General features: G+C 43.1%; 1 protein-coding gene and 1 long non-coding RNA gene across 15 annotated transcripts in view; one reads left to right on the top strand and one right to left on the bottom strand.

Annotated features, from left to right (window-relative positions):
• The window catches only part of LOC126522305 (uncharacterized), a 47,265-nt gene that overhangs the window by 13,731 nt on the left and 10,953 nt on the right, over nucleotides 1-22,581 (bottom strand). For 3 of the 11 annotated variants that reach the window (XR_011895260.1, XR_011895262.1, XR_011895261.1), the window contains 3 exons: nucleotides 21,262-21,313; nucleotides 20,206-20,330; nucleotides 15,896-16,000 (listed from right to left, as the gene is read on the bottom strand). Coding sequence is in view for 2 of the 11 variants with exons in the window: in XM_050171033.3 (XP_050026990.2) it covers nucleotides 3,677-3,807; nucleotides 15,934-16,000; nucleotides 20,206-20,330; nucleotides 21,262-21,313 (375 nt within the window). In the remaining 9 variants the exon portion in view is untranslated. Of the gene's footprint in view, nucleotides 1-2,768; nucleotides 3,808-8,496; nucleotides 12,366-12,850; nucleotides 13,239-15,461; nucleotides 15,780-15,895; nucleotides 16,001-20,205; nucleotides 20,331-21,261; nucleotides 22,578-22,581 lie in introns of those variants that run through there. The other 8 variants (XM_050171033.3, XR_011895258.1, XM_050171034.3 and 5 more) reach the window with 8 other exon arrangements.
• The window catches only part of LOC126530500 (uncharacterized), a 35,777-nt gene that overhangs the window by 6,554 nt on the left and 6,642 nt on the right, over nucleotides 1-22,581 (top strand). The window contains exons 2-3 of one of the 4 annotated variants that reach the window (XR_011895267.1): nucleotides 5,627-5,716; nucleotides 6,772-9,230. This is a non-coding gene — a long non-coding RNA (uncharacterized lncRNA). Of the gene's footprint in view, nucleotides 1-5,626; nucleotides 5,810-6,771; nucleotides 9,281-22,581 lie in introns of those variants that run through there. The other 3 variants (XR_011895265.1, XR_011895264.1, XR_011895266.1) reach the window with 3 other exon arrangements.

Here is a 22,581-nt window from a genome sequence, read left to right as displayed (position 1 = left end):
GGTGGACTACCATCTTTTTAACTAACCGGTAGCAATCAGTTTTCATCAATGACCATTTGTCTCCATTAAATCATGTCAAATCTGGAGTACCGCAAGGTTCCATGCTCAGGCCTATTTTGTTTTTAATTATATTAACGATATTAGTAATGGTAGGCGTTTCATAGACTATTCGCTGATGATTGCGTGATCTACTAACCCTGAGGACACCTGCTACCTTCCATCTTACTTAGACAATCTCCGTAAGTGGGGCAGTAAGCAAGCGGAAATCAACATTAATATAACAAAAGCTATCAGATTCGGGACTACAGCTAAACCCGTGTTATGCAATTGCATAATTATAAAACATGCCCGTAGCCTCGGTATTCACGATATCTGGGTGTTCATTTGTCATCCGATCTGTCATGGAACATTTGCGTAGATGTGATTTTCACTAGAGTGTTTTAGTTTAGTGTCATTACGGTCCACCCCGCTCCAAGTTGCCCCGCTAAGCCACATGGTGGAGTGGTGGGTGATTGCATGTTTTAGTTGTATGTCTAGCCTAGCGGAGCAGAGGGACGGATGGATAGGTGCTACGAGTGTGCCCTTTGGAAAGATGTGTGGGTTGCGCCATGAAGCTCTTGTATTGCCTAATGTTCTACCTATGTTAACAAAGAAAAAAAAACCCGCGATGACTTCCCATAACCAAACTTTCTGAACTTTGTCTTTGCAAGCCTCTGTTGTTTGACGTTTCCCTACTTTTTGTCCACCAATCTTCCATTTGCTGCTTACCAATCTTTGCTGCATACATTTTTACTTTCCCTCTGCTCTTGCTGAACCCAAGTGCTTCAAGCAGGCCAGTGGTGTATGTGTGAAAACTTTTATTGTAATGATGTCCGAAGGCTAGACTTCTCAAGCCAAGGCTCCCACGTTGGCACTGTCAGGCCAAGCCTTTCAGCGACATCATGGGCCCCCTGGACTGCCCTTAGTTGGTCCTGAAACAATGGGCTTTGAATCCTTTTCCCCACTGTGTCCATTCTTCAACGAGTTTGGGGAGAGTCGCGGGACACCCCGCCAGCATATGTCTGATTCCAATGATGCCATTACAATCATTGCAGTCCATCTTAATCTCCCTCTCTGGATATATTTTATTAATGGTATATAGGCCAGTGGTGCCTAAATCTACTGCTGGGGAGATATTTCACATTCTAGTAAAGCATGCTCTATTGTTTCCCTAGCTTTACCGCAGCAAGCACATGCTTCTTCCTTCTTATATCTTGCTGTATAAGTGCGTGTTCTAAGGCATCCCGAGCTCATTTCAGAAAGTAATAAGCTTCCCTTTGAGTTATAATAGATTGTTTCTTTCCCGATATTGTTATTTCCTCTTCAGTAGTTACTCATAGCAGGTTTATTTTCCATTGCTGCCAGCCACGAGATTATCTCGGCGCCTCTGGCTTTCCGCTTGATGTTCCTTTCGTATTTGCAGTGCCTTCTGGCCGAATTCAGGGTAATGAAACAAAATAAAAGCACCTATAAGTAAAACTTATAAGTAAAGCTTTTATAAGTAAAATGAATGCATATAGCTTATTTGTCCATAAAGCATCTAAACGTGAACTTGTAATGCATTACTGGTCCATTTTATCCAGTGGAAAATAAAGCCCCATCTTGGGGAAATGCCACGTGATAGCCAGCGAGCTTGCATTTTGCATCCAATCTGATCCTTTCTGATGCCAACATGTTGCACAGCATGCATCACATACTCCCGCGCTGCGAGGTTTTCAAATGGGTCAGCATGCGCACCTTCTAGCAGACATAAGTCTTCGTCTGTGCAAATCTGTCTTGTAAAGAGCAAGGCAGGCAAGGTGCCTCGATGCACGTGCCAGAGTGGGTGTGTGCATCGACCACCCTTGCTAGAAAAAAATGGCAGCAACCTTCTGCTCAGGCAGCTTGTAAGCGGACCGTGTTTCTGACTCCACCAGCCTGCTTGCAGCTAAGCGGAGGGCGCATGTGCATTCACGCTTTCGCTCCGCTCAGCTGCTTAGCCGAGTGTAAAAACGGCAAACTAGAACACTCTACTAAAGCAACCAGATCACTTGGCTTCATAAGGCACTATTTGCACTCGTCTAACTCAGAGACCAAATTTCTGGCTTACACCACCTTAGTATGCTCTAAAATCGAATATGCCTTCTTAATTTGGAATCCACACATGAGGCCTACCTCGAACACAAACTAGAGTCTCTGCAAAATAATGTTGCTCGCTTCATCACAAGAAACTACTCGCATACATCTAGTTACGGAAATCAAATATTAGATTAATTTAGCTCCTCTCAATATACGCAGGCTTCTGACACTATTGTCCTTCTTTCATAAACTTTACTCCAATCGGTTGTCCCACGTGACTCTAAATATCAGACTAGCTTGTGACATGTGTCTTGACGGCTTGATCACCAACTTAAAATCGCACCCATCTTCACCCACACTTATCTGTTTTTCCACTCACCTCTTCTCCTCGCTATTTGTCATGACTCATTTGTACATAATTTGAAGTTCCTAGAAATCTGAACTACCTCTTACCTTGCTGTTCCGTTCCAGTTGCATTTCTTGATGTTCTTATTTAATATGCAATTTTGCTTTCCTGTTTAGTAATGTATACTTAAATTTTTTTCCATTGTTTTGTAATGTAAAACAGCTCATTGTGATAAGTCAAGTATTTTAGGAACCTTGAACCTTGTCATTACTATGTTTTTTCACACATTGTATATACCCTGTAATAAGCCGTTTTTTTGCACTAATTCATGTTGTTCCAATTCATATTTCTTGTTTAGTTGTGTACTTTTGGTATGTTTTGCTCCTTTCATTGTAATCCCTGTAAGAGATGGTGTCTGCCATGAAAAGGGTACCTGGCCCATACCATCGTCCGACTCATTCATGCTAAGGATGTTGTTGAAGGGAGGAATGAGGAGTAGGGGATTTATTTACAATATCTACATGAAGGGTGGAGAACATTACATCTGATCAGTCTAGCATGACTGAAATGCACACTGAACAGCCGAAAATGTCTGCTTAAACACTCTCTGTCCTTACTAGATCCCTAAGCCAGGGAAAGCTGCCATCCAACCTTCATCCAATCAAAGCGTCCAAAGTCGTCGAAGTACCTGCCTTTGAGGGCGAAGGTTCACACACTCTCTTGCACTTTTGTTTTACTGAACACACCAAAACCAGTGAGGCCTCATAGACAGGTGTTGTCACGCTTGACTCAAGCTGGCATGTCGTTCCTGAGCTGACTCTGCAGTTTGCTGCTGAATCTGTCATGACCGTGACTATTACCAGAGTACATGGGGGAATGCCATAGAACAAACATTTCCAGGAGTTTTCTTGCTCCAATTGGTCCCTGAAGGTGACAGCGAACCAGCTAACAATCCTGTCCGCCAAACGTGTCTAGCCTTACGGGCTCCGAAGGGCTATTCGAAGGGGGCGTGTTGTTGGCTTCACGAAGCGATTCATTGCAGTGAAGCCAGAAGGTCACTATCCCCGCTGGCCAATCGTAACATCCCCCACCCCTATGCCTCCTGGGCTCTTTAGGGTACTTGAACAAAAAAGACTGTTATGGAAGTTAATATGACTGGTATAAACAGCAGCGTCGCAGCAACACGGACTGCTGCAGACGGCGGCGCCAGGTGTGCTGATGACGTTCTGATCATTATAAGCTGATACTGCTCTTTAGTGCCTTATCCACCCACGTCAAACCATTATGCGCCGCGTGGACCATATCTTGAACTCCGTGTTCTCGTCGCTTTGCCTTGAAGAGCGGGCCCATATCTTGAAAGCGATCTGCGAAAGGTGCAGGGTGCGGTGTGTGCTGAGAGATTTGCGAGCGCTGCTTCGATCTCGTGGTAGCGACAGGCAGAACAAAGGTAAAGCCACTCGCTGCTGCATGCTCTATCTATATTGTATGCACTTTTCACTTTGTTGGGTGCTTGAAGGCTGTTCACCTCCGCCGTGGGTCGGCCCAGTATTGCACTATATCTGGGATCGGCCCACATTTTTATCTTGCGTGATGGACGTTTGGTAAGCATAGAAATGCTTACACATTTAAGAGAATTTTAACACCCAGAACCAGCCCATTACTACCATGCCAGTATGTTGCAAGTACTTTCATTTGAGTAGGTAGAAAGCCTTTGTATATAAATAAAAATTTTGTGGGTTAATGAAAGCAGCTGTGTGCCTAGGCGTCGGAGAGGCAAGAAATTACAACTGCACTAGAACAATTTGCTCTGTCACACATAACAAAAGAAGTGAAGGTGAATGTCTTATGTGCATTGCAAATGACACATGTGCTTTCATATGCACTATGGCATATGCACAAGTGTATTACACCCGATAACAATGCAAGAAGCTCGACAAGAGACTGCCGCGAGGCTATGAACGGCGTCCAGAAGGAGGTGCCATAGCACAAATGGATGCAAAGATGGCAGTGGTGGACACAAACAACATTGCTACCATTCCATGCACTCAATTTTGTTACAAGGTGGTTTGCTGGCCTCTGCAAATAGATATGAGTCGATTCAACTGCAAATAGATATGAATCAATTCATCAGCTAACTGTAGCTCTAGTTACTGATACCCAACCGACCTGATGAAGCAGTGCTGATTAGGGCCAATGATCAGGGTAGTGTGCCATGAAATTAGCTTTTGGTGATTGTGATATGGGCTGCAAGCAGTTACAGGAAGCTTGGTGTTAATATATTGGTACGATTGGCAATTGTTTCCGAGATCATTAGTACGAGTTTTTGATAACTGATGAAGCACTGCTGTACGAGTCCACAAGATCACAGCAGATCTGCTTTCCATGTGAAGCTTTCATCACTTTAACTTGTATATTATTCTACTATATGCAGGGCTCACAAACCATATACAAATTTTCCGGACAATAATTTGAACCTGGCACAAGTAACCTCCCCCTCTTTTCACAAGTCAGCAACTATCACAAGTGTGCACAGAAGTTAGTTCCTGTACTTAAAAGATCACAAATTGCCATACAGTTCTGAACCACGTGCAAGAACACATGTATGCAATGCAAACTGTGTGCCTTCCAGTGGTCAATGGGTCTTAGCGCATGCCATTGTGCTTGCTATGAATGCTGCTTTTGTCACCGTACCCTGTTAGCATTGCATATAGTAATTGCTTCGATTGGTGTTGACAGCCAGGACGAAACTTGTACTGAGAGAGGCATGCCTGATAATCAGATCGTGGTATTGGCATGTAAAAACCCAGATTTGTTTTATTTGTTCTTGTTTCGAGACAAACCAAGTGCCCTTGAAATGCTGCATGCAATGCCTTGACCACGGGCAATCCATTGCATTACTGAAAATATTACTCAATATCTGAAAAGTCTAGTAGATGATCCATCTCAAACTGAATTACTTGCACGTTCACTATTTGTTTCTTATATTTAAGTCTTCTCGTACCCCTGCTGAAAATGCTGCGTTGCCCTGAAAGCGTGAAAATACCACACCTTTGCGCAGTTCGCGTAGCCAGGTTTCAGGCAAGTTGAATTGTAGCTAAATGGTGTAGTAGAACCACCACTAAGCATGTGTTGGAAGTCCAGTGCTTAAGTTAGAATAAATTACCCGGTTATCTTTTTCCACAGCTACAAGTAAACAAAAGCTGAAGCGGCCTTCAAGTGTCAAGTGTGGAAAAAGATGTTTTGCGGCAATGGCTGTGACTGAAGACAACACAGGTGTGTATGTGGTTTTCCAATTCAAGCACAGAGGCCACGACTTTGAACTGGGTCGTGTTTTTCTGTCCAAGTCGGAAAGAGCCGCTATTGCTGGTAAGAAACCGCTTTTGCCCTGCCTTATAATACATAAAGAGTGGTTGTTGAGTTTTCAACATCCCAAATACAAGGCAATACTCATGCCAGACCATGCAATGAACTTGGAGCACATGAAATTCATTTGAAATTCATAATTTCCACATAATTCGAGGCCACCTTTACTGACTGCAGGGCATTATAGTTAATGACATCATAAACATGTTTATCATTTTGCTACATTGTATCAATGCCTGAAGGGTTCAGAGAGAGAGAGAAAAAAGGGAACCGTTCTCCAATTTCACAGCGGTAACAACTACCTTGGCACAGCCAGTGGCCTATATTTGACCTATATGGCTATTCTTATTGCAGGCAACGACTTTAGTTATTTTATACTTGTTTGCATCACTTCATGTACCAAGCAGGAAGGTGTAGTGCCTCCTGGTGCACTGTAGGCCATGCAGCAGACTGGCTTTTTCTTTTTCTGTTTTATTTTTCAGGCTTTCAGTTAACTGTATTGGTATGACTTATGATCCTAGTGGGATTCAATGTCTCAAAATAGCAGTAAGCTGGAATAATTTCCACTTGGGATTACTTAAGGTGCATTGTACATAATTATGTCTGCCATTTTGCCTAAACTGAAGTGCAAGTATTACAGACATCGATGAAACTGCGACCTCTCGCCACTACTGTAGGTCATCCACAGCAGATGTGCTTTCCATGTGAAACTTTCATCAGCTCAAGTTGTATTTTACTCTACTAAATGTAGGGCTCACAAACCATGTGCCATATTTTCTGGACTATAATTTGAACTGTTGTACAAGTCACCCCCTTTCCCCCCTCTTTTCACAACTTTCAAAGAAAAAATATGTGTATATAACTCATTGTATAAGACGCATCTATCTTAACTTGGGTCAGCGTCGTGAAATGCGATTGTGCATGTTTATACACTTATCCTAAAATGTCGTACTTACCCATTTCAGGGCACTAAACTTCAGTAAAAAAAAATTTTATGAGCCGCACATTCTAGCAGACAAAATAAACTGCAAGTACATTGCTGGAGAAAAAGAATGTCTCATGTTGGTCTTGCATATATAAGTTACACTGTTCTACAATACACTTGGACGAAAATGAAAAGAAAATGGTGGCACCTATGGTTTGGAAAATATGGTACCTAAATATTTTGAATGCTCATGAATCAGCTATGTGAATGAAACATGATTGAAACAATCACGATAATTAGGCTTATACCCCTGTCGCACGGCAAAAACTAATGTCATTTGAAAATGATGACAATGACGATAGTAAAAAAAAAAAGACACGCCTCAAACCCACTTTTGTCCAATAATTATTTTCCAGTATGCTAAATTCCACTAGAATATGTGATCATTGCTTTCAAACCGTAGTGTTCGATTACTAACTTGTCGACATTGCCAACGAAATCGAGTCGAGCTAAGGCAAGCAACAGGGCGAAGAGAACGATAGGCGCGTCCGCTACATCTGCTAAAGTGGTACGAGAAGGGCAGTTGCATGTCATCGCCTTTCTGATGTGGATGCGAGCTTCTAATATCCTCATTCTTGTCGCATGCCACAGGAAAAAACGCGCACGCTTTTATGCCAAGTCAATTGAAGTGGCCGCGGACGATGCTCTGGTGAGAACCAACACGACTACTGCAGCGAAAGCTAAAGATGGCTGTCTGGTCACTGGACTGAGAGTAGTTTTCTGTATTTACCTATGTGATGGACTTCAATGTCGTTAAAGCAATAATTAGGTAATAAAATGGATAGAATAATAGTGATTTTTTGTTAAAACAAAAAAAAGAAGCACGTACTGTTTGCGAAACACTGGTAAACTCGTGGTGTCAAGGATACACATTCAGTTCCAAACGAATGCGAATGAGTTTGGCGAACTGATTTGTTTGTAAATGTCATTTTCGAAAATGTCCTTACGTTTTACCGTGTGACACCAAAGAAATGGCATTATCAGCGAATGTCATTCGTTGTAAATGACATTAGATTTGCAGTGTGACAGGGGTATTAGACATGAACTCGTAAAACAGCTTCAGTGTCCAGTCAGTACTCTACTTGACTGAAATAATACCTTTAACTCAAAAACCCACATGACTGCATAGCCTTCAAAGCATACGTTCACAGGTGTGTCTGCTCTGTAAATATGGATGAATGACTGATAAATCAACCATTAAAAATAATTGCTGAAAGCTTTAATTGACAATTTTTATATTGACAATCAAATTATGTGCATCAATTCAGTCAGTAACAGTGATGTTTATATTTAAGTTAATCTGGAAATGCTGCACATGTTTTCGATTGCAGACTGTTTTGCCCTTCTATGGTGGCATGCCACTATGGAAGTGGCAATAACTTATGCTATGGAATGTAATTGGAAAATTAAGTTCTAACTGTAGGATAGAAATTGATAACAATGGCAATATTTAGTAAAGGAACTAAAAGTGGAAGACATTTTTGCCCTGGGTAGGATCTGAACCACAATCTGCACATGTCCAGTCCAGTGCAATGCTTTTACAATGGTTCAGTAATGTCTTTTGTGCGAACAAGGTTACCAACGGTGAAGGATGAAATTGGCAGCCTAGCTGTAAACTTGGTACACACAATAAATTTCTTCACTTACGTACCTGATAACACTGGTGCAGATAATCCCTATGACTGTTTATCAATGACACCAAACATTGAAACACTTAAATATGTAATCTTGCCTCTTCAAATGTAATGTAATCGTGTAGTGTAATTTAGAAATGTAATCTTGCCTCTTCAGCAGCTGAAGGCTGCATAGCACCATGTCCTTGCTAAGAGCTGACCTAAAAAGAAAAAAAATTGCGACAGCTTGAACTATTTAACACACACCATTGCAAAAGGTTTTTGTAAGTCAATGTAACTCATTATTCAATTAAAGGAATTCTAAATAATGATATTAAAATGTTCATCAGTGCCCATTTCACTTCCTTGCATGCTCGGTAATTTTTACTTATGCTTCAACTAATATACACTTTTTCTCTACTCTCTCAAGACAAGCTGCGAGAAGGCGTGTCCATGGATGCAGTACTGGATAATGTGCGGTCCAACGTGGATGAGACATTCCACCGCATTAACCTGTTAAGCAAGTGGGATCTTCGCAAAATAATGAGGGATGCCAGAGTCTCGAAGACCGAGCGGCTGCACGATAATGACTATGTGAGCGTGCAACTCTGGGTTGAGAGGATGCATAGTGAAAAGGAAAACCCATTGCTCTTCTTTAAACACCAAGGACAACCTGACAAAAAGTGACATTTTTTTAGAGAAAAAAATGAGGACCTTTTGGATGACAGAGATTTTATGCTAGTCATCATGACCACACCACAACAGGAGCTTTTCAAGAGGCTTGGAACTGATCGTATATGTGTCGATGGAACACATGGAACAGCAGGTGAGCAGTACTATATAAATGCATTAATAATAAAAGCAAGAAAGAGGGAATGCTGTCCGAGAATAATTGCGATATGATGAGTAGTATTCCTTCACACATGATATTTCTCTTAATTTTTCATTTGATGGAGTTCTCAATTATCAGTAACAGAGCAAGAATGAATTCAGCGCTCTGTACACTGGTGATATCATTCCATTGCTACTGTCCTCTTCGCTACATGCCCTGCATATCCTGTCTGTATTGTCACCACGGAGTTATAATAGGTCACATAATACAGCTCTTATCACATTTGTCTTGTGGGGATGCGCGACTGTCACACGTCCCCTGATATGTTGTTTTTCCCGCATAGCTTCCGTCTCCTGCATTGCGGCTTCGCCGCGGGCCCCAGGCCACGCGAGAGATGGCGCGAGTGTTGCGCTGCTAACGCCGCCTCATGGCAGGGTTACTTGGGGGCGCAAGGGAGAACACGTTTCCTCTTTGGTTCGGGACGGCAAGCAGCACAGACGTGCCGCCCGTGCGCCGATCCATGCTTCTGCGAGATCGTCTCGTGAGGCCTTGTGCGAAAGAGCCACCGTTCGCATGACCGTACGCGTGAACGGCCAGGCATTGGGATCCAGCAAGGGGCGAACATATTCGCTCGCTATCCGGTCGCGGTGAGTCGGACTTCCGCGATTTGTCGCACGCCCATCGGCGTGTTTTGTGGATAGCAACTCGGCTAGCAGGCATTGATCTATGAAAGGTGCAATAAATGCCCTTGTGATTGTCGTTCCTTTGACACAAGGTACGGGATGAGAATCCCACAGTCTAGAGTGCAGAAACAGTGCATTGCACTGTGTATTAGTGCCTTCTGTCAGAGGTACAGCTGTCTCGAGGCTGTTTGGCATCCTGAACTGTTTGCCAATTAGGCGAATCACTGATTACTGCTACAGTCAAAAGTGCTTTTTCTTGGTGGCGGTGGGTGGTTCCCTGAGGACTGCAAAAACAAAACATTTAGAAAATCAGGCAGTCCAAAAAAAAATTAATGCATGCCTTTTACTGCCATTTAAAGGGAGGTGCTAGACTAAAACATAACAAGAACCTATAACTATGAAACCCCAGCTGTTTACATACTCTTATGGTAATTTCAAATACTATATAAATCAGTTTTATAGCAAGTTGCATAGGTTGTGTTCTGTACAATGACAATGTGTAAAACGTAGGCATTATTGCCCCCATTTTTTTATCTCTAAACTTCCATAATTGCAGACCAGTGATGGCGCATAATCCTCCAAATCAACTGTAGAATACTGAAATATGTTACCGAAATCGTTATTCACTGTTTTAAAAAGTGCATATAAGTGTTAAATTAGAACCTGTGAAACCATTTCAAAATGTTTAGACAACCAGTAAGTGTTACTCAAGATTTTATCTTAAGTATATAAGTGATGTTGAAGATCAACCCCTCAGTGGTGGTCAAGACAGTTTAGGGTTTCAAGCACAAAGTTGACATTCTGGAGCAGTTTAGGAGCAGAAATTTTTTTTCTACTTTGTGTTCCAAAAGTCTTCTTCGAACACTTGGAGTAGTACAGAAGTAATCTAGCCATTTGGTGGAGCTTATTATTACTGTGCAGTCAGTAAGCGCTGCTCAAGAGTGAAGCAAGACACAAAGCCAACAGCAACCAATTAAGCTTGCCTTCCCAAGGACGGTATACCACGCACATCATGTTGCAAACATTTTTGTTTGGGTAGGCAAGGAACTTAATTTGTACCCGCCCTAGTTGCTTAGTGGCTGTGGTGTTGGGCTGCTAAGCACGAGGTCGCAGGATCGAATCTTGGCCAGAGCTGCCGCATTTCAATGGGGGCAAAAGGCGAAAACACCCGTGCACTTAAATTTACTGTAGGTGCACGTTAAAGAACCCCAGTTGGTAGAAATTTCTGGAGTCCCACACTACGGCATGCCTCATAATCAGAAAGTGGTTTTGGCACGTAAGACCCCATAATTTAATTTTTCGTAATTTTGTAGACCAACCACAACACTTATCAGGCTTCTTGGTGCTTGTGCTGTAACAGAAGAGAGTATGTATGTGTGTAAATAAAAAAATGTAAATCATGCCATCTTACAATGGCCCCTTTTCACTGCTGGTATGCTCCACCACGATACATTGCATAAGCCCCTTCCCGTAGCAAGCTATATTGCAGCAAAGTTGACACTTGAAAACCGGCATTATACAACACTTTCTACAATGGTTGTGCCTTCCGCACTTTGAAGGCAAAGCATTTCAGCATCCGAAATTTCAGCTGTGCTTATAATTAATTGCCTCTGTGAGGTACGTGGCAGTGTTGCAAGGATACCCGAATTCTCATGCATGTCCGAAAAATAGTTTGTTGGGTGTATTTCTGCTTGGTAATGAAGACGGCTACGACAGTGCACATTAGTGACACAACAGTGGCCAAATGCTCAGATTCCTTTTAAGTAGAGTGCTGTGTGCTTTTATGACTTTGGTGAAGTTAGCATCTGAATTTGCCATACACACACCTGCAAATTATCTATTTATTAAGCTCACGCACACATAATATCACTATAATGAGAAATGCATAGTGTTTTAGCTGTTCCCTGCAGAATGTTTTCTGACAACTGCTTTGATGATGGATGGATGAATAAATTTCTTGACGTCCGTCGGTACGTGTGATTAGTGCGCCACTCCCACGTCGGGACAGAGAGGCCATGCTCCTCCGCCGCGTCGCGGGCCCAATGGACAGCCCAGAGCTGTGCTTCAAGGTCCGAGCTGTGTGGAGCTCGGTCCCACTCTTCCTTGGTGGTCCTGGCACCAGGGGGCAAGCCCAGAGCATGTGATCAAGGCTAGCTATATCCTTACAGTAGTGACACGCATTGTGAGGGTGCACGTCCGAAAAGATTTTGTGCAGGAAGGCCGGGCATGCGTAGGTGCCTGTCTGAAGCCACCTGTACGTGACTTCTTGTGCTTTATTGGGTGCTTTGTGCGGTAGCGGCATGGTTCTCTTGACTAACTTGTAATGCTGGGTGAGATCGTTGTGACGAGGGGATCGCGCTCGCTTGCCCATCCTGCCGAGAGGGAGTCCGGGCTCACACGGTGAGTTAGATCTTGTGCAGTCTCGTGTGCTGTCTCGTTGAGGTCACTTTTTAAGAACAATATTTGATCACGAATATACTCTTAATGCTTCACACACAAAACAATTTGTTACCTTGTTGTGTCCATGAAAGGGTTGTATTAAGAATAATTTTTTGGCAGCCTTGTTGACAGTTTGACAGCATCAATCAGTGAATCCTTAACAGGCACTCTGCAACACTTTTTCAAGAAGGAAAGCCAACCTACTGAGTCTCCAACACATGCGATTTTACATTTTGTCACAACTTTAATGCAGCTGGCACATCTGGGTTCAAGCTTATATAGTGCTAACTTAGGCAAGTTGGCACATGTTGCAGCACTTCATTTGTCTCCTTTATGTCCTATGTGTTGTAATGCTATGTTATTTATTCAAGCTCATACTTCTGAGCAGCAAGCAAAATGCAGTTGACTTCATTCCGTTAATTCGACTCTGACGGGACTGACGAATCAGATTGAATTATCTGGTGGGTCAAATTTAAGAAGATGCAGAAGAAATGCCAACACACATGACTGATTTATTTGCCATGGTTTACGTACAGATTCTAACATGCCCCAGAGTGAAACACACGCCCGCTGTCTGTGTGTCCAAAGTGTAAACTAGCATAGAAAGGACAAAAGCCCCTAAAATGAAAGAAATCAAATGCGCAAACAATTTTTATTTTTAAAAAAACGGACAAGGGTCCAATGTGTTGCACATTGCAACCAATTTTCCAAAGTCAGCTTCGCCGCAATACATCCGTGTTATGCGGCAAAGCATACGAAAATCGCCAAGAAAGTTTTGTTAAAGATGGCACATTAGAAATGGGTGAATACCACAATCAGACGTTTTGATCTGTGATTATTGCTTGGAGCTCCTCCTGGGCAGGCAGAAAATAGGCATTTCCTGCAGGAGATAAAGTCTGTTTCACACATCTACTGTCCTCTGAGGTATGTCACCAAAGGGGTCGCTTATTGGGTTCACTGTAGGGGTCAGCATGCATGCTGACTGCTCAAGTTGGAATTATTGGGTGAAGGCCTATTTTAGTATCAAAATAACCGAAGTTTGGACCTATAGAAATGCACGTGTGTCGGCTGGGACTTTCAGACGGGATCAAATTTATGGGAGTCTACTGTTCTGCAGCCACTGAGCACTGCAGCATGCCAATATTCTGCTATGTGTAGTAGGAGATGCATTCTTGCTACAAAGTCCTTTGCCATATGGTACAGTCGACTTCTGTTAATTCGACTCCGGGTAATTCAATCCTGGCCAAAGGTCTTGGCCGGCAGTCATACATTTCTACAGTCCCGAATCTCTTATTTTGATTGTAAAATTGGCCTTCACAGGATAACTTGAACTTGGAACAGTGACTCGCTGTTGACCCCTATGGTGAACCCAATAGCGACCCCTTTGGTGGCAGCACGTCTAGCTCGGCGATGCTTAGGAAACAATGTATGCATTCAACACGTGTGATCGCGTGTCGACAACTCCCATTTATGCTTGCCATAGGAAACTTTTGAAGCAAGAACCATATATCACAAAGTTTAATTACGGTATTTACCCGATTCTAATGTGTGCCTCATAAGTTAGCACTAGTAGAATGCAATAGTTGTACACTTTTCTTTTCAGTGACACCCGCCGTGGTTGCTCAGTGACTATGGTGTTGGGCTGCTGAGCACGAGGATGGGGATCGAATCCCGGCCACGGCGGCCGCATTTCGATGGGGGCGAAATGCGAAAACACCAGTGTACTTAGATTTAGGTGCACGTTAAAGAACCCTAGGTGGTCGAAATTTCCAGAGTCCTCCACTACGGCGTGCCTCATAATCAGAAAGTGGTTTTGGCAAGTAAAACCCCATAATTTAATTTTTTTCTTTCAATGACAGTGGTAAGCTCCCAGCCATGATTTGGTAATGCCTGCCATATGCATTCCACCCCATTTTTATTCTTAGGTAAATTGCCTTTTCATGATCAGGGTCCCTTACGAGCAACTGACTTACTCCTGTACAGACTCTAGAGGCTGACTGGCGATGTGAATTCTTCAACATCGTCTTCTGCATATTAATCTTCAAACCCACTCTAACACTTTTTTGGTTAAGGTCCTCAATCACTAGTAATTTGTCCCCACTGTTGCCGAGATATCCACCATTGATCCGCACTCCGAATGTGCTGCAACTGCAGATTTGATATGGCATTAATCAAAGCCAACACCGCCGTGTTATCTCACCACCTTGAACCGACACTCTCACACGCAGATCCACTGGCCACTGTAATCACCATGGCGGGAACACTAGGCCTAGGTATGCTATTACGGTTCTTGACATTCAGTGCTGTCTTTTTCATTGAAAGAATTCACCGCTGTCAGCAAAGGTACCCACTCTGCCTCTGCAATCCTCGTAAAGCACGGCGCGTTGCATATTACTAGTCCTCGAAAGGCAGATTTGCCTCAGCACAGTGATGCTACGCGGTGAAGTGTATGGGACGCAGCACATATATTGTTAGACTCACGTGCACTTGCCGTCTCCTGTCAGAGTGCAAGCACCTATATGCCTAATAAGTGTACTGGCAGACCTTCAGAGCTTTTTCGGACGTGCCTGTGGCGATTTGGGCCCTTAAGGGCAGTAAAAGACATGCATTCATTTTTTTTTTCGGACATTGTAGCGGCCCTTAGGGAGTCTGAAAAATCGGACTGTACAACTGACCAAAAGGATGCTTCATCCATGGGGCGAACACGCAGCGTAACAAGGACAAGAATAGGAAGGACCATTGCATTGAGGAATGATCAGGAAAGGAACTGTGCCGCCGCCTCTTTGAAGGAGCTTGCGCTCAAAAAGCAAAGTGTTGGCTGACGCTAAGATGCAGGTTACCCACATCCAAACCAAAATAAACCCCTTAAAGCAGTGAAATGCAACACTGAGGCATTATGCGCAGGCTGAGAGTATGTCAGGACAGTTGAGGTTGACTTTCCAGTTGCTTGGAGAATCTCATATGTGACAAAGTTCGGGCATGATACCAATGAGCTTGCTATCAGTTGATACAAATAGCTCTATTTGCTTTTGTATGCATCTCTTTTTATTCGCATTTTAAAATGTTTGACTATTTGCCGTGAGCTAGACCACTTTTTTTACAGTGAAGCTGTCTATGGTGAGGATCTGGCAGATCGCATCCGCGCATAGACCAACAATTTTTCATACGGTGGGCCGATCCCGAAGAAAGTGCAATACCAGGCCAACCCGAGGCAGAAGTGAAGCAAGCATTAAGCACTCCCCATATGTGGGCTGATCCTGAAGGTCGTGAAATGCCAGTCAAACCTGCGGCGGAGATGAAGCAGGCTTTAAGCACTCCCCACACATGGGCCAATCCCATAGGTAGTGCAATACCAGGCCGACCCGCGGTAGAGGTGCAGTTCACCATTAAGGGGCCCACGTACGCAGCTTTGCTGGTCATCCTTCACAGAGTAAAAGGGCACAGAGTTTCTTTCGAAGATATTTTAGTAGCTGTGCATTTTACAAACCCCTCTTTTCAGTTTTCTATTTTGAATAAAATAAACACTACTCCTTACTGTTCAAACTGGATTGTTTTTATTTTTTTAACATGCTTACCAGAGAGTGACAGCATCAGGTGACATGGTGTCAGCCCATCTTGACATAAAACAAAGTTCTGTGAAACCTGAAAAAATCAGGGAATTTGAAAATGTCAACTTGGTAGACACGTTGTTCTTCTAAGCATGCAGTATGGCACATAAGCCTGGAGGTTAACGAAGAATCTCGAGAACATGTTAAGGGCCGTACAAAGAGCAATGCAATGATAAATGACAATGAGACAGGAAGAGAGCAGTGTGGGATATTCTAGTAGACATTAAGAGGAAAAAATGAAGCTGGGCAGGCCATGTAATGCATAGATAGGGTAGATAACCAGTGGACCATTAGAGTTGCAGAATGGGTGCCAAGGGAAGGGAAGTTCTGTCAAGGATGACAGAAAACTAGGTGAGATGATGAAATTTGAAAGCACAAGTTCGCATCAGCTAGTGCAAGACAATGATAATTGAAGATTGCAGGGAGGCACCTTCATTCTGCATTGAACTTTAAAATAGGATGATGATGATGATGAATGTGTGCAACTCTTTAAAAAGAAATTTGGGCCGGAAATAGCTTGCACAGTTCACCAAGACACGAAACCAAATTCGTATGCTTTGCCACTAACACAGATGTATTCCAGCGAAGCTAACTTATGAAAAGCGGCCACCATTGTGCAATCATCTATTTCATTGTTGGAACAGCTTGCGAAACATAGCATGATATGTTGGAAGGAGCTCTGTAACTTTTTTCTTTATAGCCGGCTATAATATGCACATGCTGAATTTTTTATAATTAATGCTATGTGATGTGCAAATTAAGCAGTAATTTTATGCAGTATTAAAACGTACCTTAGTGTAACAGTACAATGAGAGACGTAATCAAGAATTTGTATGTATGCACATCTGAGTTCGCATGCAAAGCGGGCTGTCATCCTTGAGTGCGCACAGACGTGAAACTGGTGCACTGGTCTTAGTGCAGCTTGGTAGCTCATAGTTTGTGAGGGGATTCGTAATGGCAGTGCTCCACCACGCCACAATGCAGCAGTCAACGCTGAAGAGAGGAAATGCTAATCTTACCAACGCTACACATGCTCAACAGGCCAATGAGAGTGCTGACAGGTGAGCTTGAAGCTCACCAGATCCATCTCACAATTTGTGCGTCGTACATGACAGCATAATCAACATATAATCATCGATTTATTTCAACTACCATGTACGTCGACGTTGCTTCTTTAGTGTTGATACTTTGTTGGGCCCCTCCCCTTTTTTCTTCAAGGATACTTCTGACAGTGAAAAATAACACTGAATGTCCACATGAACAGGAACTGGCATAAGATGCAACCATTTGTGACCTTTTTAACAGAAGCTTGTATTGCCTCACTGGTGTCGGTGTTACCGCGCGAAAAAATAGAAATTGCTTATCAGGCTGCGGATTCGAACCACCGACCTCTGGGTTGCGAGACCACCATGCTAACCGATTCAGCCACTGTCAGATCATCAAACGCTGCCTTTAAGGTGGGTAAGTAGAAGCAGCGCAAGGCATGAGCCAATCACGGGCGTCCCCTTCTTCCAGAGGAGGGAAAGGGTGTGTTCGCTCGCCTGACACCCGCAGTTTCCCACACCAGTTCAGGCCCAGCAGTCAGATGGGGAGGCTGCGTTTGGTCTGTTCTGCCGAAGAGCAGGCTGTGTTGAAGGAATGGCAGTGGGAGCAGGCCACGTGTTGTGCCTTTGGCCAAAGAACAGGCAGTGTTTGATTGATGCCACCGGGAACTTGAGAAAGGGGTCGACGTTGACGTGCCGCCCTCGCCGTGAGGCGTTACAAAGAGCCGCAGATCCCAAGTTTCGCTTGCACCCCACTTCGCAGCAGTGGAAGGGCAGTAACTTTTTGGCCTCCATCCTTGTGTCATAGTCCAAGCATGCTCTTGCTAAATAGAATCATTCTTGGCAACTAAAGCTTAGTGTTTAGGTGCAATTAAAGCTCGTCATTGGAACAGTCTCCAGTACTTCAGAATTTCACAATAAGTAGAATACCATTTTGTTGGCAAGTACCACGGCAGAGATAGTGACCTATAGGTAGATACTGAAAGAGCCAGTATAGTAAGAATTTCATTTAAAGTTGGAGGAATGGTACAACTCTTGGCATTCTGGGGAGTTAAAAAGAGTGGAATTAAGAGATCTCAACTTTGTCAAGCAGGAATGAAATGGAGGGCCAGCCCCATTCTGCAACTTTACTGTGGACCAGTGTATGCCAACATGGCAAGTAAGAAAAAAAAAATTGGGTATTTCATGGTGCGTGTAGATCCATAGACTTTTGTTCCCAGTGGTATCTTTTGATGACATGCCCAGGCTTTTTTTTCTTCTAGTCACTTGTTACACTTTAATGCGATAAAATCTACTTGAACCTCTTGTGGTTGCAAGATCCGCAGGCGAGCTCGTTCCCTCAATCGGCTGCCATCACCCAGTCTCTACTCGTCACATAACCATATCTTGTGAACATTATATACATTATTTTTTTTTGCCTCTTAGCATTTTGGGTGATAGCCTGAGTGATGAAAACAAGCACTACATAAAGTCAGCAACATCTATCACTACGACAGATTCATAACAATAGTGCAGCCACTACATTGTTTTAGCTTTCCATACTAAATAAACTCACTGTGTCTGCGTTCAGTGTGGGCAGAGAGAGGTAAGCTTGCACACGTAAGTTTTTGGTAACATTCATAACAAAGCAAACAAGCTTTCAGGACTATAAACCTTTGAGTCAGATCAGCTATGTGGGAGCAAAATATACATTCAAAAAACAGGAAAAAAAAGGCACACTGTTATGTGCCACTAATCCTTTCTTAAAAAGCTGCAAGAATTTTGGGCGGTTTTGATAGAATTATAGCACGGCACAAAACTGATGGTGCTGTGCATTTGGTCACCGCAAGCAGCTGTACATTGTTAACCTCTCTGGTCAATCATGTCTGCTGCAGAAGCATCCCTAGTATGTCTCCAAATTTCTAGATACTTGATTTAGTGCAGTATCACTCTTTGTTGGCCTTTTTATCAGACTGACGCAGAAGTGGGAGCACTGTACACTGTTCACATTTTCTTTGTGCGCAAAAGATAAATATGCATTGCATTCACCACTAGGAGAATGTATTTAATGCTGTTCTTAAGTTTACAGCCTTACAGCACATGACAGATATTCATGACAAATCTGTGCATGTCATACAGACAGCTGAAATTTCAAATGAAACGCCACTTTCCTCCCTCTCGAGAAAGCGCCACACCCAGCCAGAGTCAAGGCAACACAAACAAACAGTGCGACGCAAAACACAGTCGTGTCGCTCGCCATGACGCATTACTTCGGTAAATCGCCCAATTCAGAATGCACAATGCCACGGTGGAAACTGTGCCACGCAACAAAGATGGATAAGAAAAAAAAAAAGCGGGTGGTGCTAGTCACGTGAACCCGATGTGGTTCTTCGGCTCAAGTATGTGACAAGGCGAGGAAGGAACGTCGCTTGCGGATGCTACTCAAGGCAGAGGGAGAGTGTGTCTCTGTTGGCAGTCACGCTCACCTCATGGTGGTGTGGTAAGAGGGCATTCAATTTCTTCTGTCTCCTCTAATAATAAACCAGTTTAAAAGATTATTTCGGTAAAGCAATGCCAGAAGACTGAAGTCATTACTCCAAACATTCATCATGGATATGAAGTCCAATGCATGTAGAACTGTCGAAAGTGGTTCACTCATATTCTTCTCATCTACTTTCAAGAAATTTCACACTAAATTGATCTAGACCTCTGCATTGTCACAAACAGCAGGAAGCAACCTTGAAGTCTGTTTTGAATTCCTCATTAATGCATGAAAATCCAGGATGCAGCAGCCAAGTAAGTCTACTACACATAACTCCATCTTCACCTCTGTGCTCAGGCAATGAAATACAGTTTTTACCATAGCGAACATGAGATGTTCACTTGTTGGAGATGCAGCTCTTAGCCTGTCTACGTATGACTGTGACATTTAAAGAAGATGCCAGTTATTTAAAACTATGTTATTAAAAAAACATATTTCATGTTCGTAACATGCCTGGAGGCAATAATAACCAGCTTGAAAAGTAATTATGTCCCATGGCTGTATTCGGGTCTCAAGAAGCTTTAAATTGCAGTGTAAACTAAAACTTGCTAAGGGGCCTGATGTAAGGCCCTCAAAAAACAGGCCAAACGGGGCTAAATGTTTCTTCAATAGGATAGAAAGTGCGCTGGAAAGTTAACACCAAATATAAATGAAGATATATTAATTCAGACTTACCACCAGACTTTCACAATTCGAGTCTTGTTCTCCAAGGTGCATTGCCATTCCGACTTGTCCAGCTAGTGAGAAATGCAGTTCGTATTGCCTCCGCCAATGTGTTGCACATGCACAAGTGATGAACTCTACAAAATGAGAGCAGCATTGAAGATGAACTGAGCAGCTGAAAGTGCACGCACTGTTGCTTCTACGCACAATATGGAAACTAAACAGCAGAGGTAAATTTCGTTAATAGAATTGCGTAACACTTCATTCCCGTTAATATTGAAACATAAGTCGACTCTGAATATAAGACAACCCCCCTACTTAAAGACATCGCATTACAGTCCCCTTTATAATGGAAAACTACATGTTCTATAAAAAATTGGGCACTGAATGCACCATGCCCCGCTTTGCTTCAATTGTTTCGCTTAAATCTATTGTGTACCCAGCAGAAATTCTAGATTCTAAGCTTTTGTTTTAAATGTAACAAACCTCGTCAAATTTGGTGCAGTGGTTGCCGAGAAAAACGAATACTGCGTTTACATGTATTTAGATTGGAACACCCGAGCTAAAGCTTTCTCTTAAACGCGCCCGCCACGCGGAGGCATTGCCGAGCCCAAACCGACGGAGCAGTATGGGATCCACATTTTGTCTGCTGGAGGCACCGCCAAATTATACTAAACAAAGAAACGTTGCGTACACTTAGTACACGTACAAATTTCCTCTTTATAGCGACAATGTAGGGGACTGCGGCTTGCACTGGCAGCCGGCTTTACCTATGCGCCGCCAGTCTGGTTCCTCAGATGTGTAACGATTGCGACAGTGTATGCGGCGCAAAAAGCACCTGGGACTCCTGCAAGACCAGACAAAACCTTGCCTCTGTGCATTATCTAACTCCTTCTCATTACCGTTAAACAAAACTCGAGAACGCAGTCAAGAATTTCGTATTGAGCTGAGAGTACGCTGCACAAGGTCTACTGAAAGACGGAACTTTTAACGACAGCTTGTAGGCTAACTTCAATATGTATCGATAAGTAACTGTTCAATAACTGTAGAATAAATACGTCCACTTGCCTGTCTGTTCACGCCAATACCGCAAGCTCTTTTCAGAAGCACGAGACGGGCGCTGAAAAGCGTCGAGACATTTCATTCGGCGAAATTAACCGCTTGCATTTCCAATGCAGCGAAAAATCAAGTGAACGATTAGAGTGTATTAACGATTTCGACGATGCAGTCGGCCATTTTGGGAAGTTTTAGGCATGGATCGGCTTGGCTATAGATGCGCACAATCTTTGGAAGCGACTTTTTTTTTTTTTTGTCGCCAGACGAAAATCACTGTGTTAAAACTTTTTTTTTTTTTTTTACAGAGAAGATATGTTTATGCTAAGGGTATGGTGGCTAGCATACACTCTTAAGCATAATTACACCCTTTTGCCACACAACGATAATCGTCATCTGCTTGTCCGCATTTCCTTTCTTTAACGCGGCGAGCCCGGTACTTTCCAGTAACGAACGGCATGCGCGTTATCATTCCCGACAGGAAAGTAACAGGCAATGCTATCATGCTGATAACGCGTGTGCCGTTCGTTACTGTAAACGCCGCCAGAAGTGGGGAGCAATTCCGTGTGTCTTGAATGACGCTTGTACAGTTATCAGTCAAACCGCCTAATGTTGCCACTTCTCTGTTGTGCTTATGTGGGCTTTTTTCTAACCTTCACGGTGGGTGCAGCATGTCTAGAGCCGCAGCGTCCTGCGCTCTATGCGGTTGCACGGGACTGGCGGCCACGCATCGTTACACAACCTCCCAAATAACAATAAGAGTCAGTTTTGGCACTTGGTAGAGCAGTAAACGAGGGATCCAAAAGAAATGTGATTGTTCCGCAAATATATATTTCTCTATAATTCTTCTAGAGGTAATTCAAAAAACGAAACTATAGTCGGATGCAACTTAAGTATGCAGCAAAGCCCCGCCCACGGCCTCATAACCGCCAGCCACTGTTCCTCTGCGAGGCTGCAAATAATTAATACTTCAAACTTTTCCTGTTAGGCAAATAAGGCGGTAACCACAAAAATAATATTATTAGCGCATAATTTTATACATTTTCCCTCGCCTATTAAAGTATAATAGGCGAGTATAAGTACAAATCTATCGTCCTCTACTGCGTCACAAACTACGTGCCCACTAAAACCAAGCGGCCGGCAAAAAATAATCCCTGGATAACCCAAGAAGTAATTCAGGCAAAGCGCCGTCTGAAAAGACTGCGTAGAACAATAAAAATTAAAGGAGGAGACGAATCCAGGGTGACGAAACTTCCTAATGCCATCGCGGAATTCAAGCTTGCAGCCAAACGAGCAAAAGAATATTATTTTAATGTAAAGTTACCGAGCTTTCTT

The sequence above is a fragment of the Dermacentor andersoni genome, chromosome 6 (assembly GCF_023375885.2).
Source record: "Dermacentor andersoni chromosome 6, qqDerAnde1_hic_scaffold, whole genome shotgun sequence".
Taxonomy (NCBI): Eukaryota; Metazoa; Arthropoda; class Arachnida; order Ixodida; family Ixodidae; genus Dermacentor; species Dermacentor andersoni.
The sequence above is the reverse complement of the archived record's forward strand: the minus strand, read 5'-3'. Positions and strand labels throughout refer to the sequence as shown.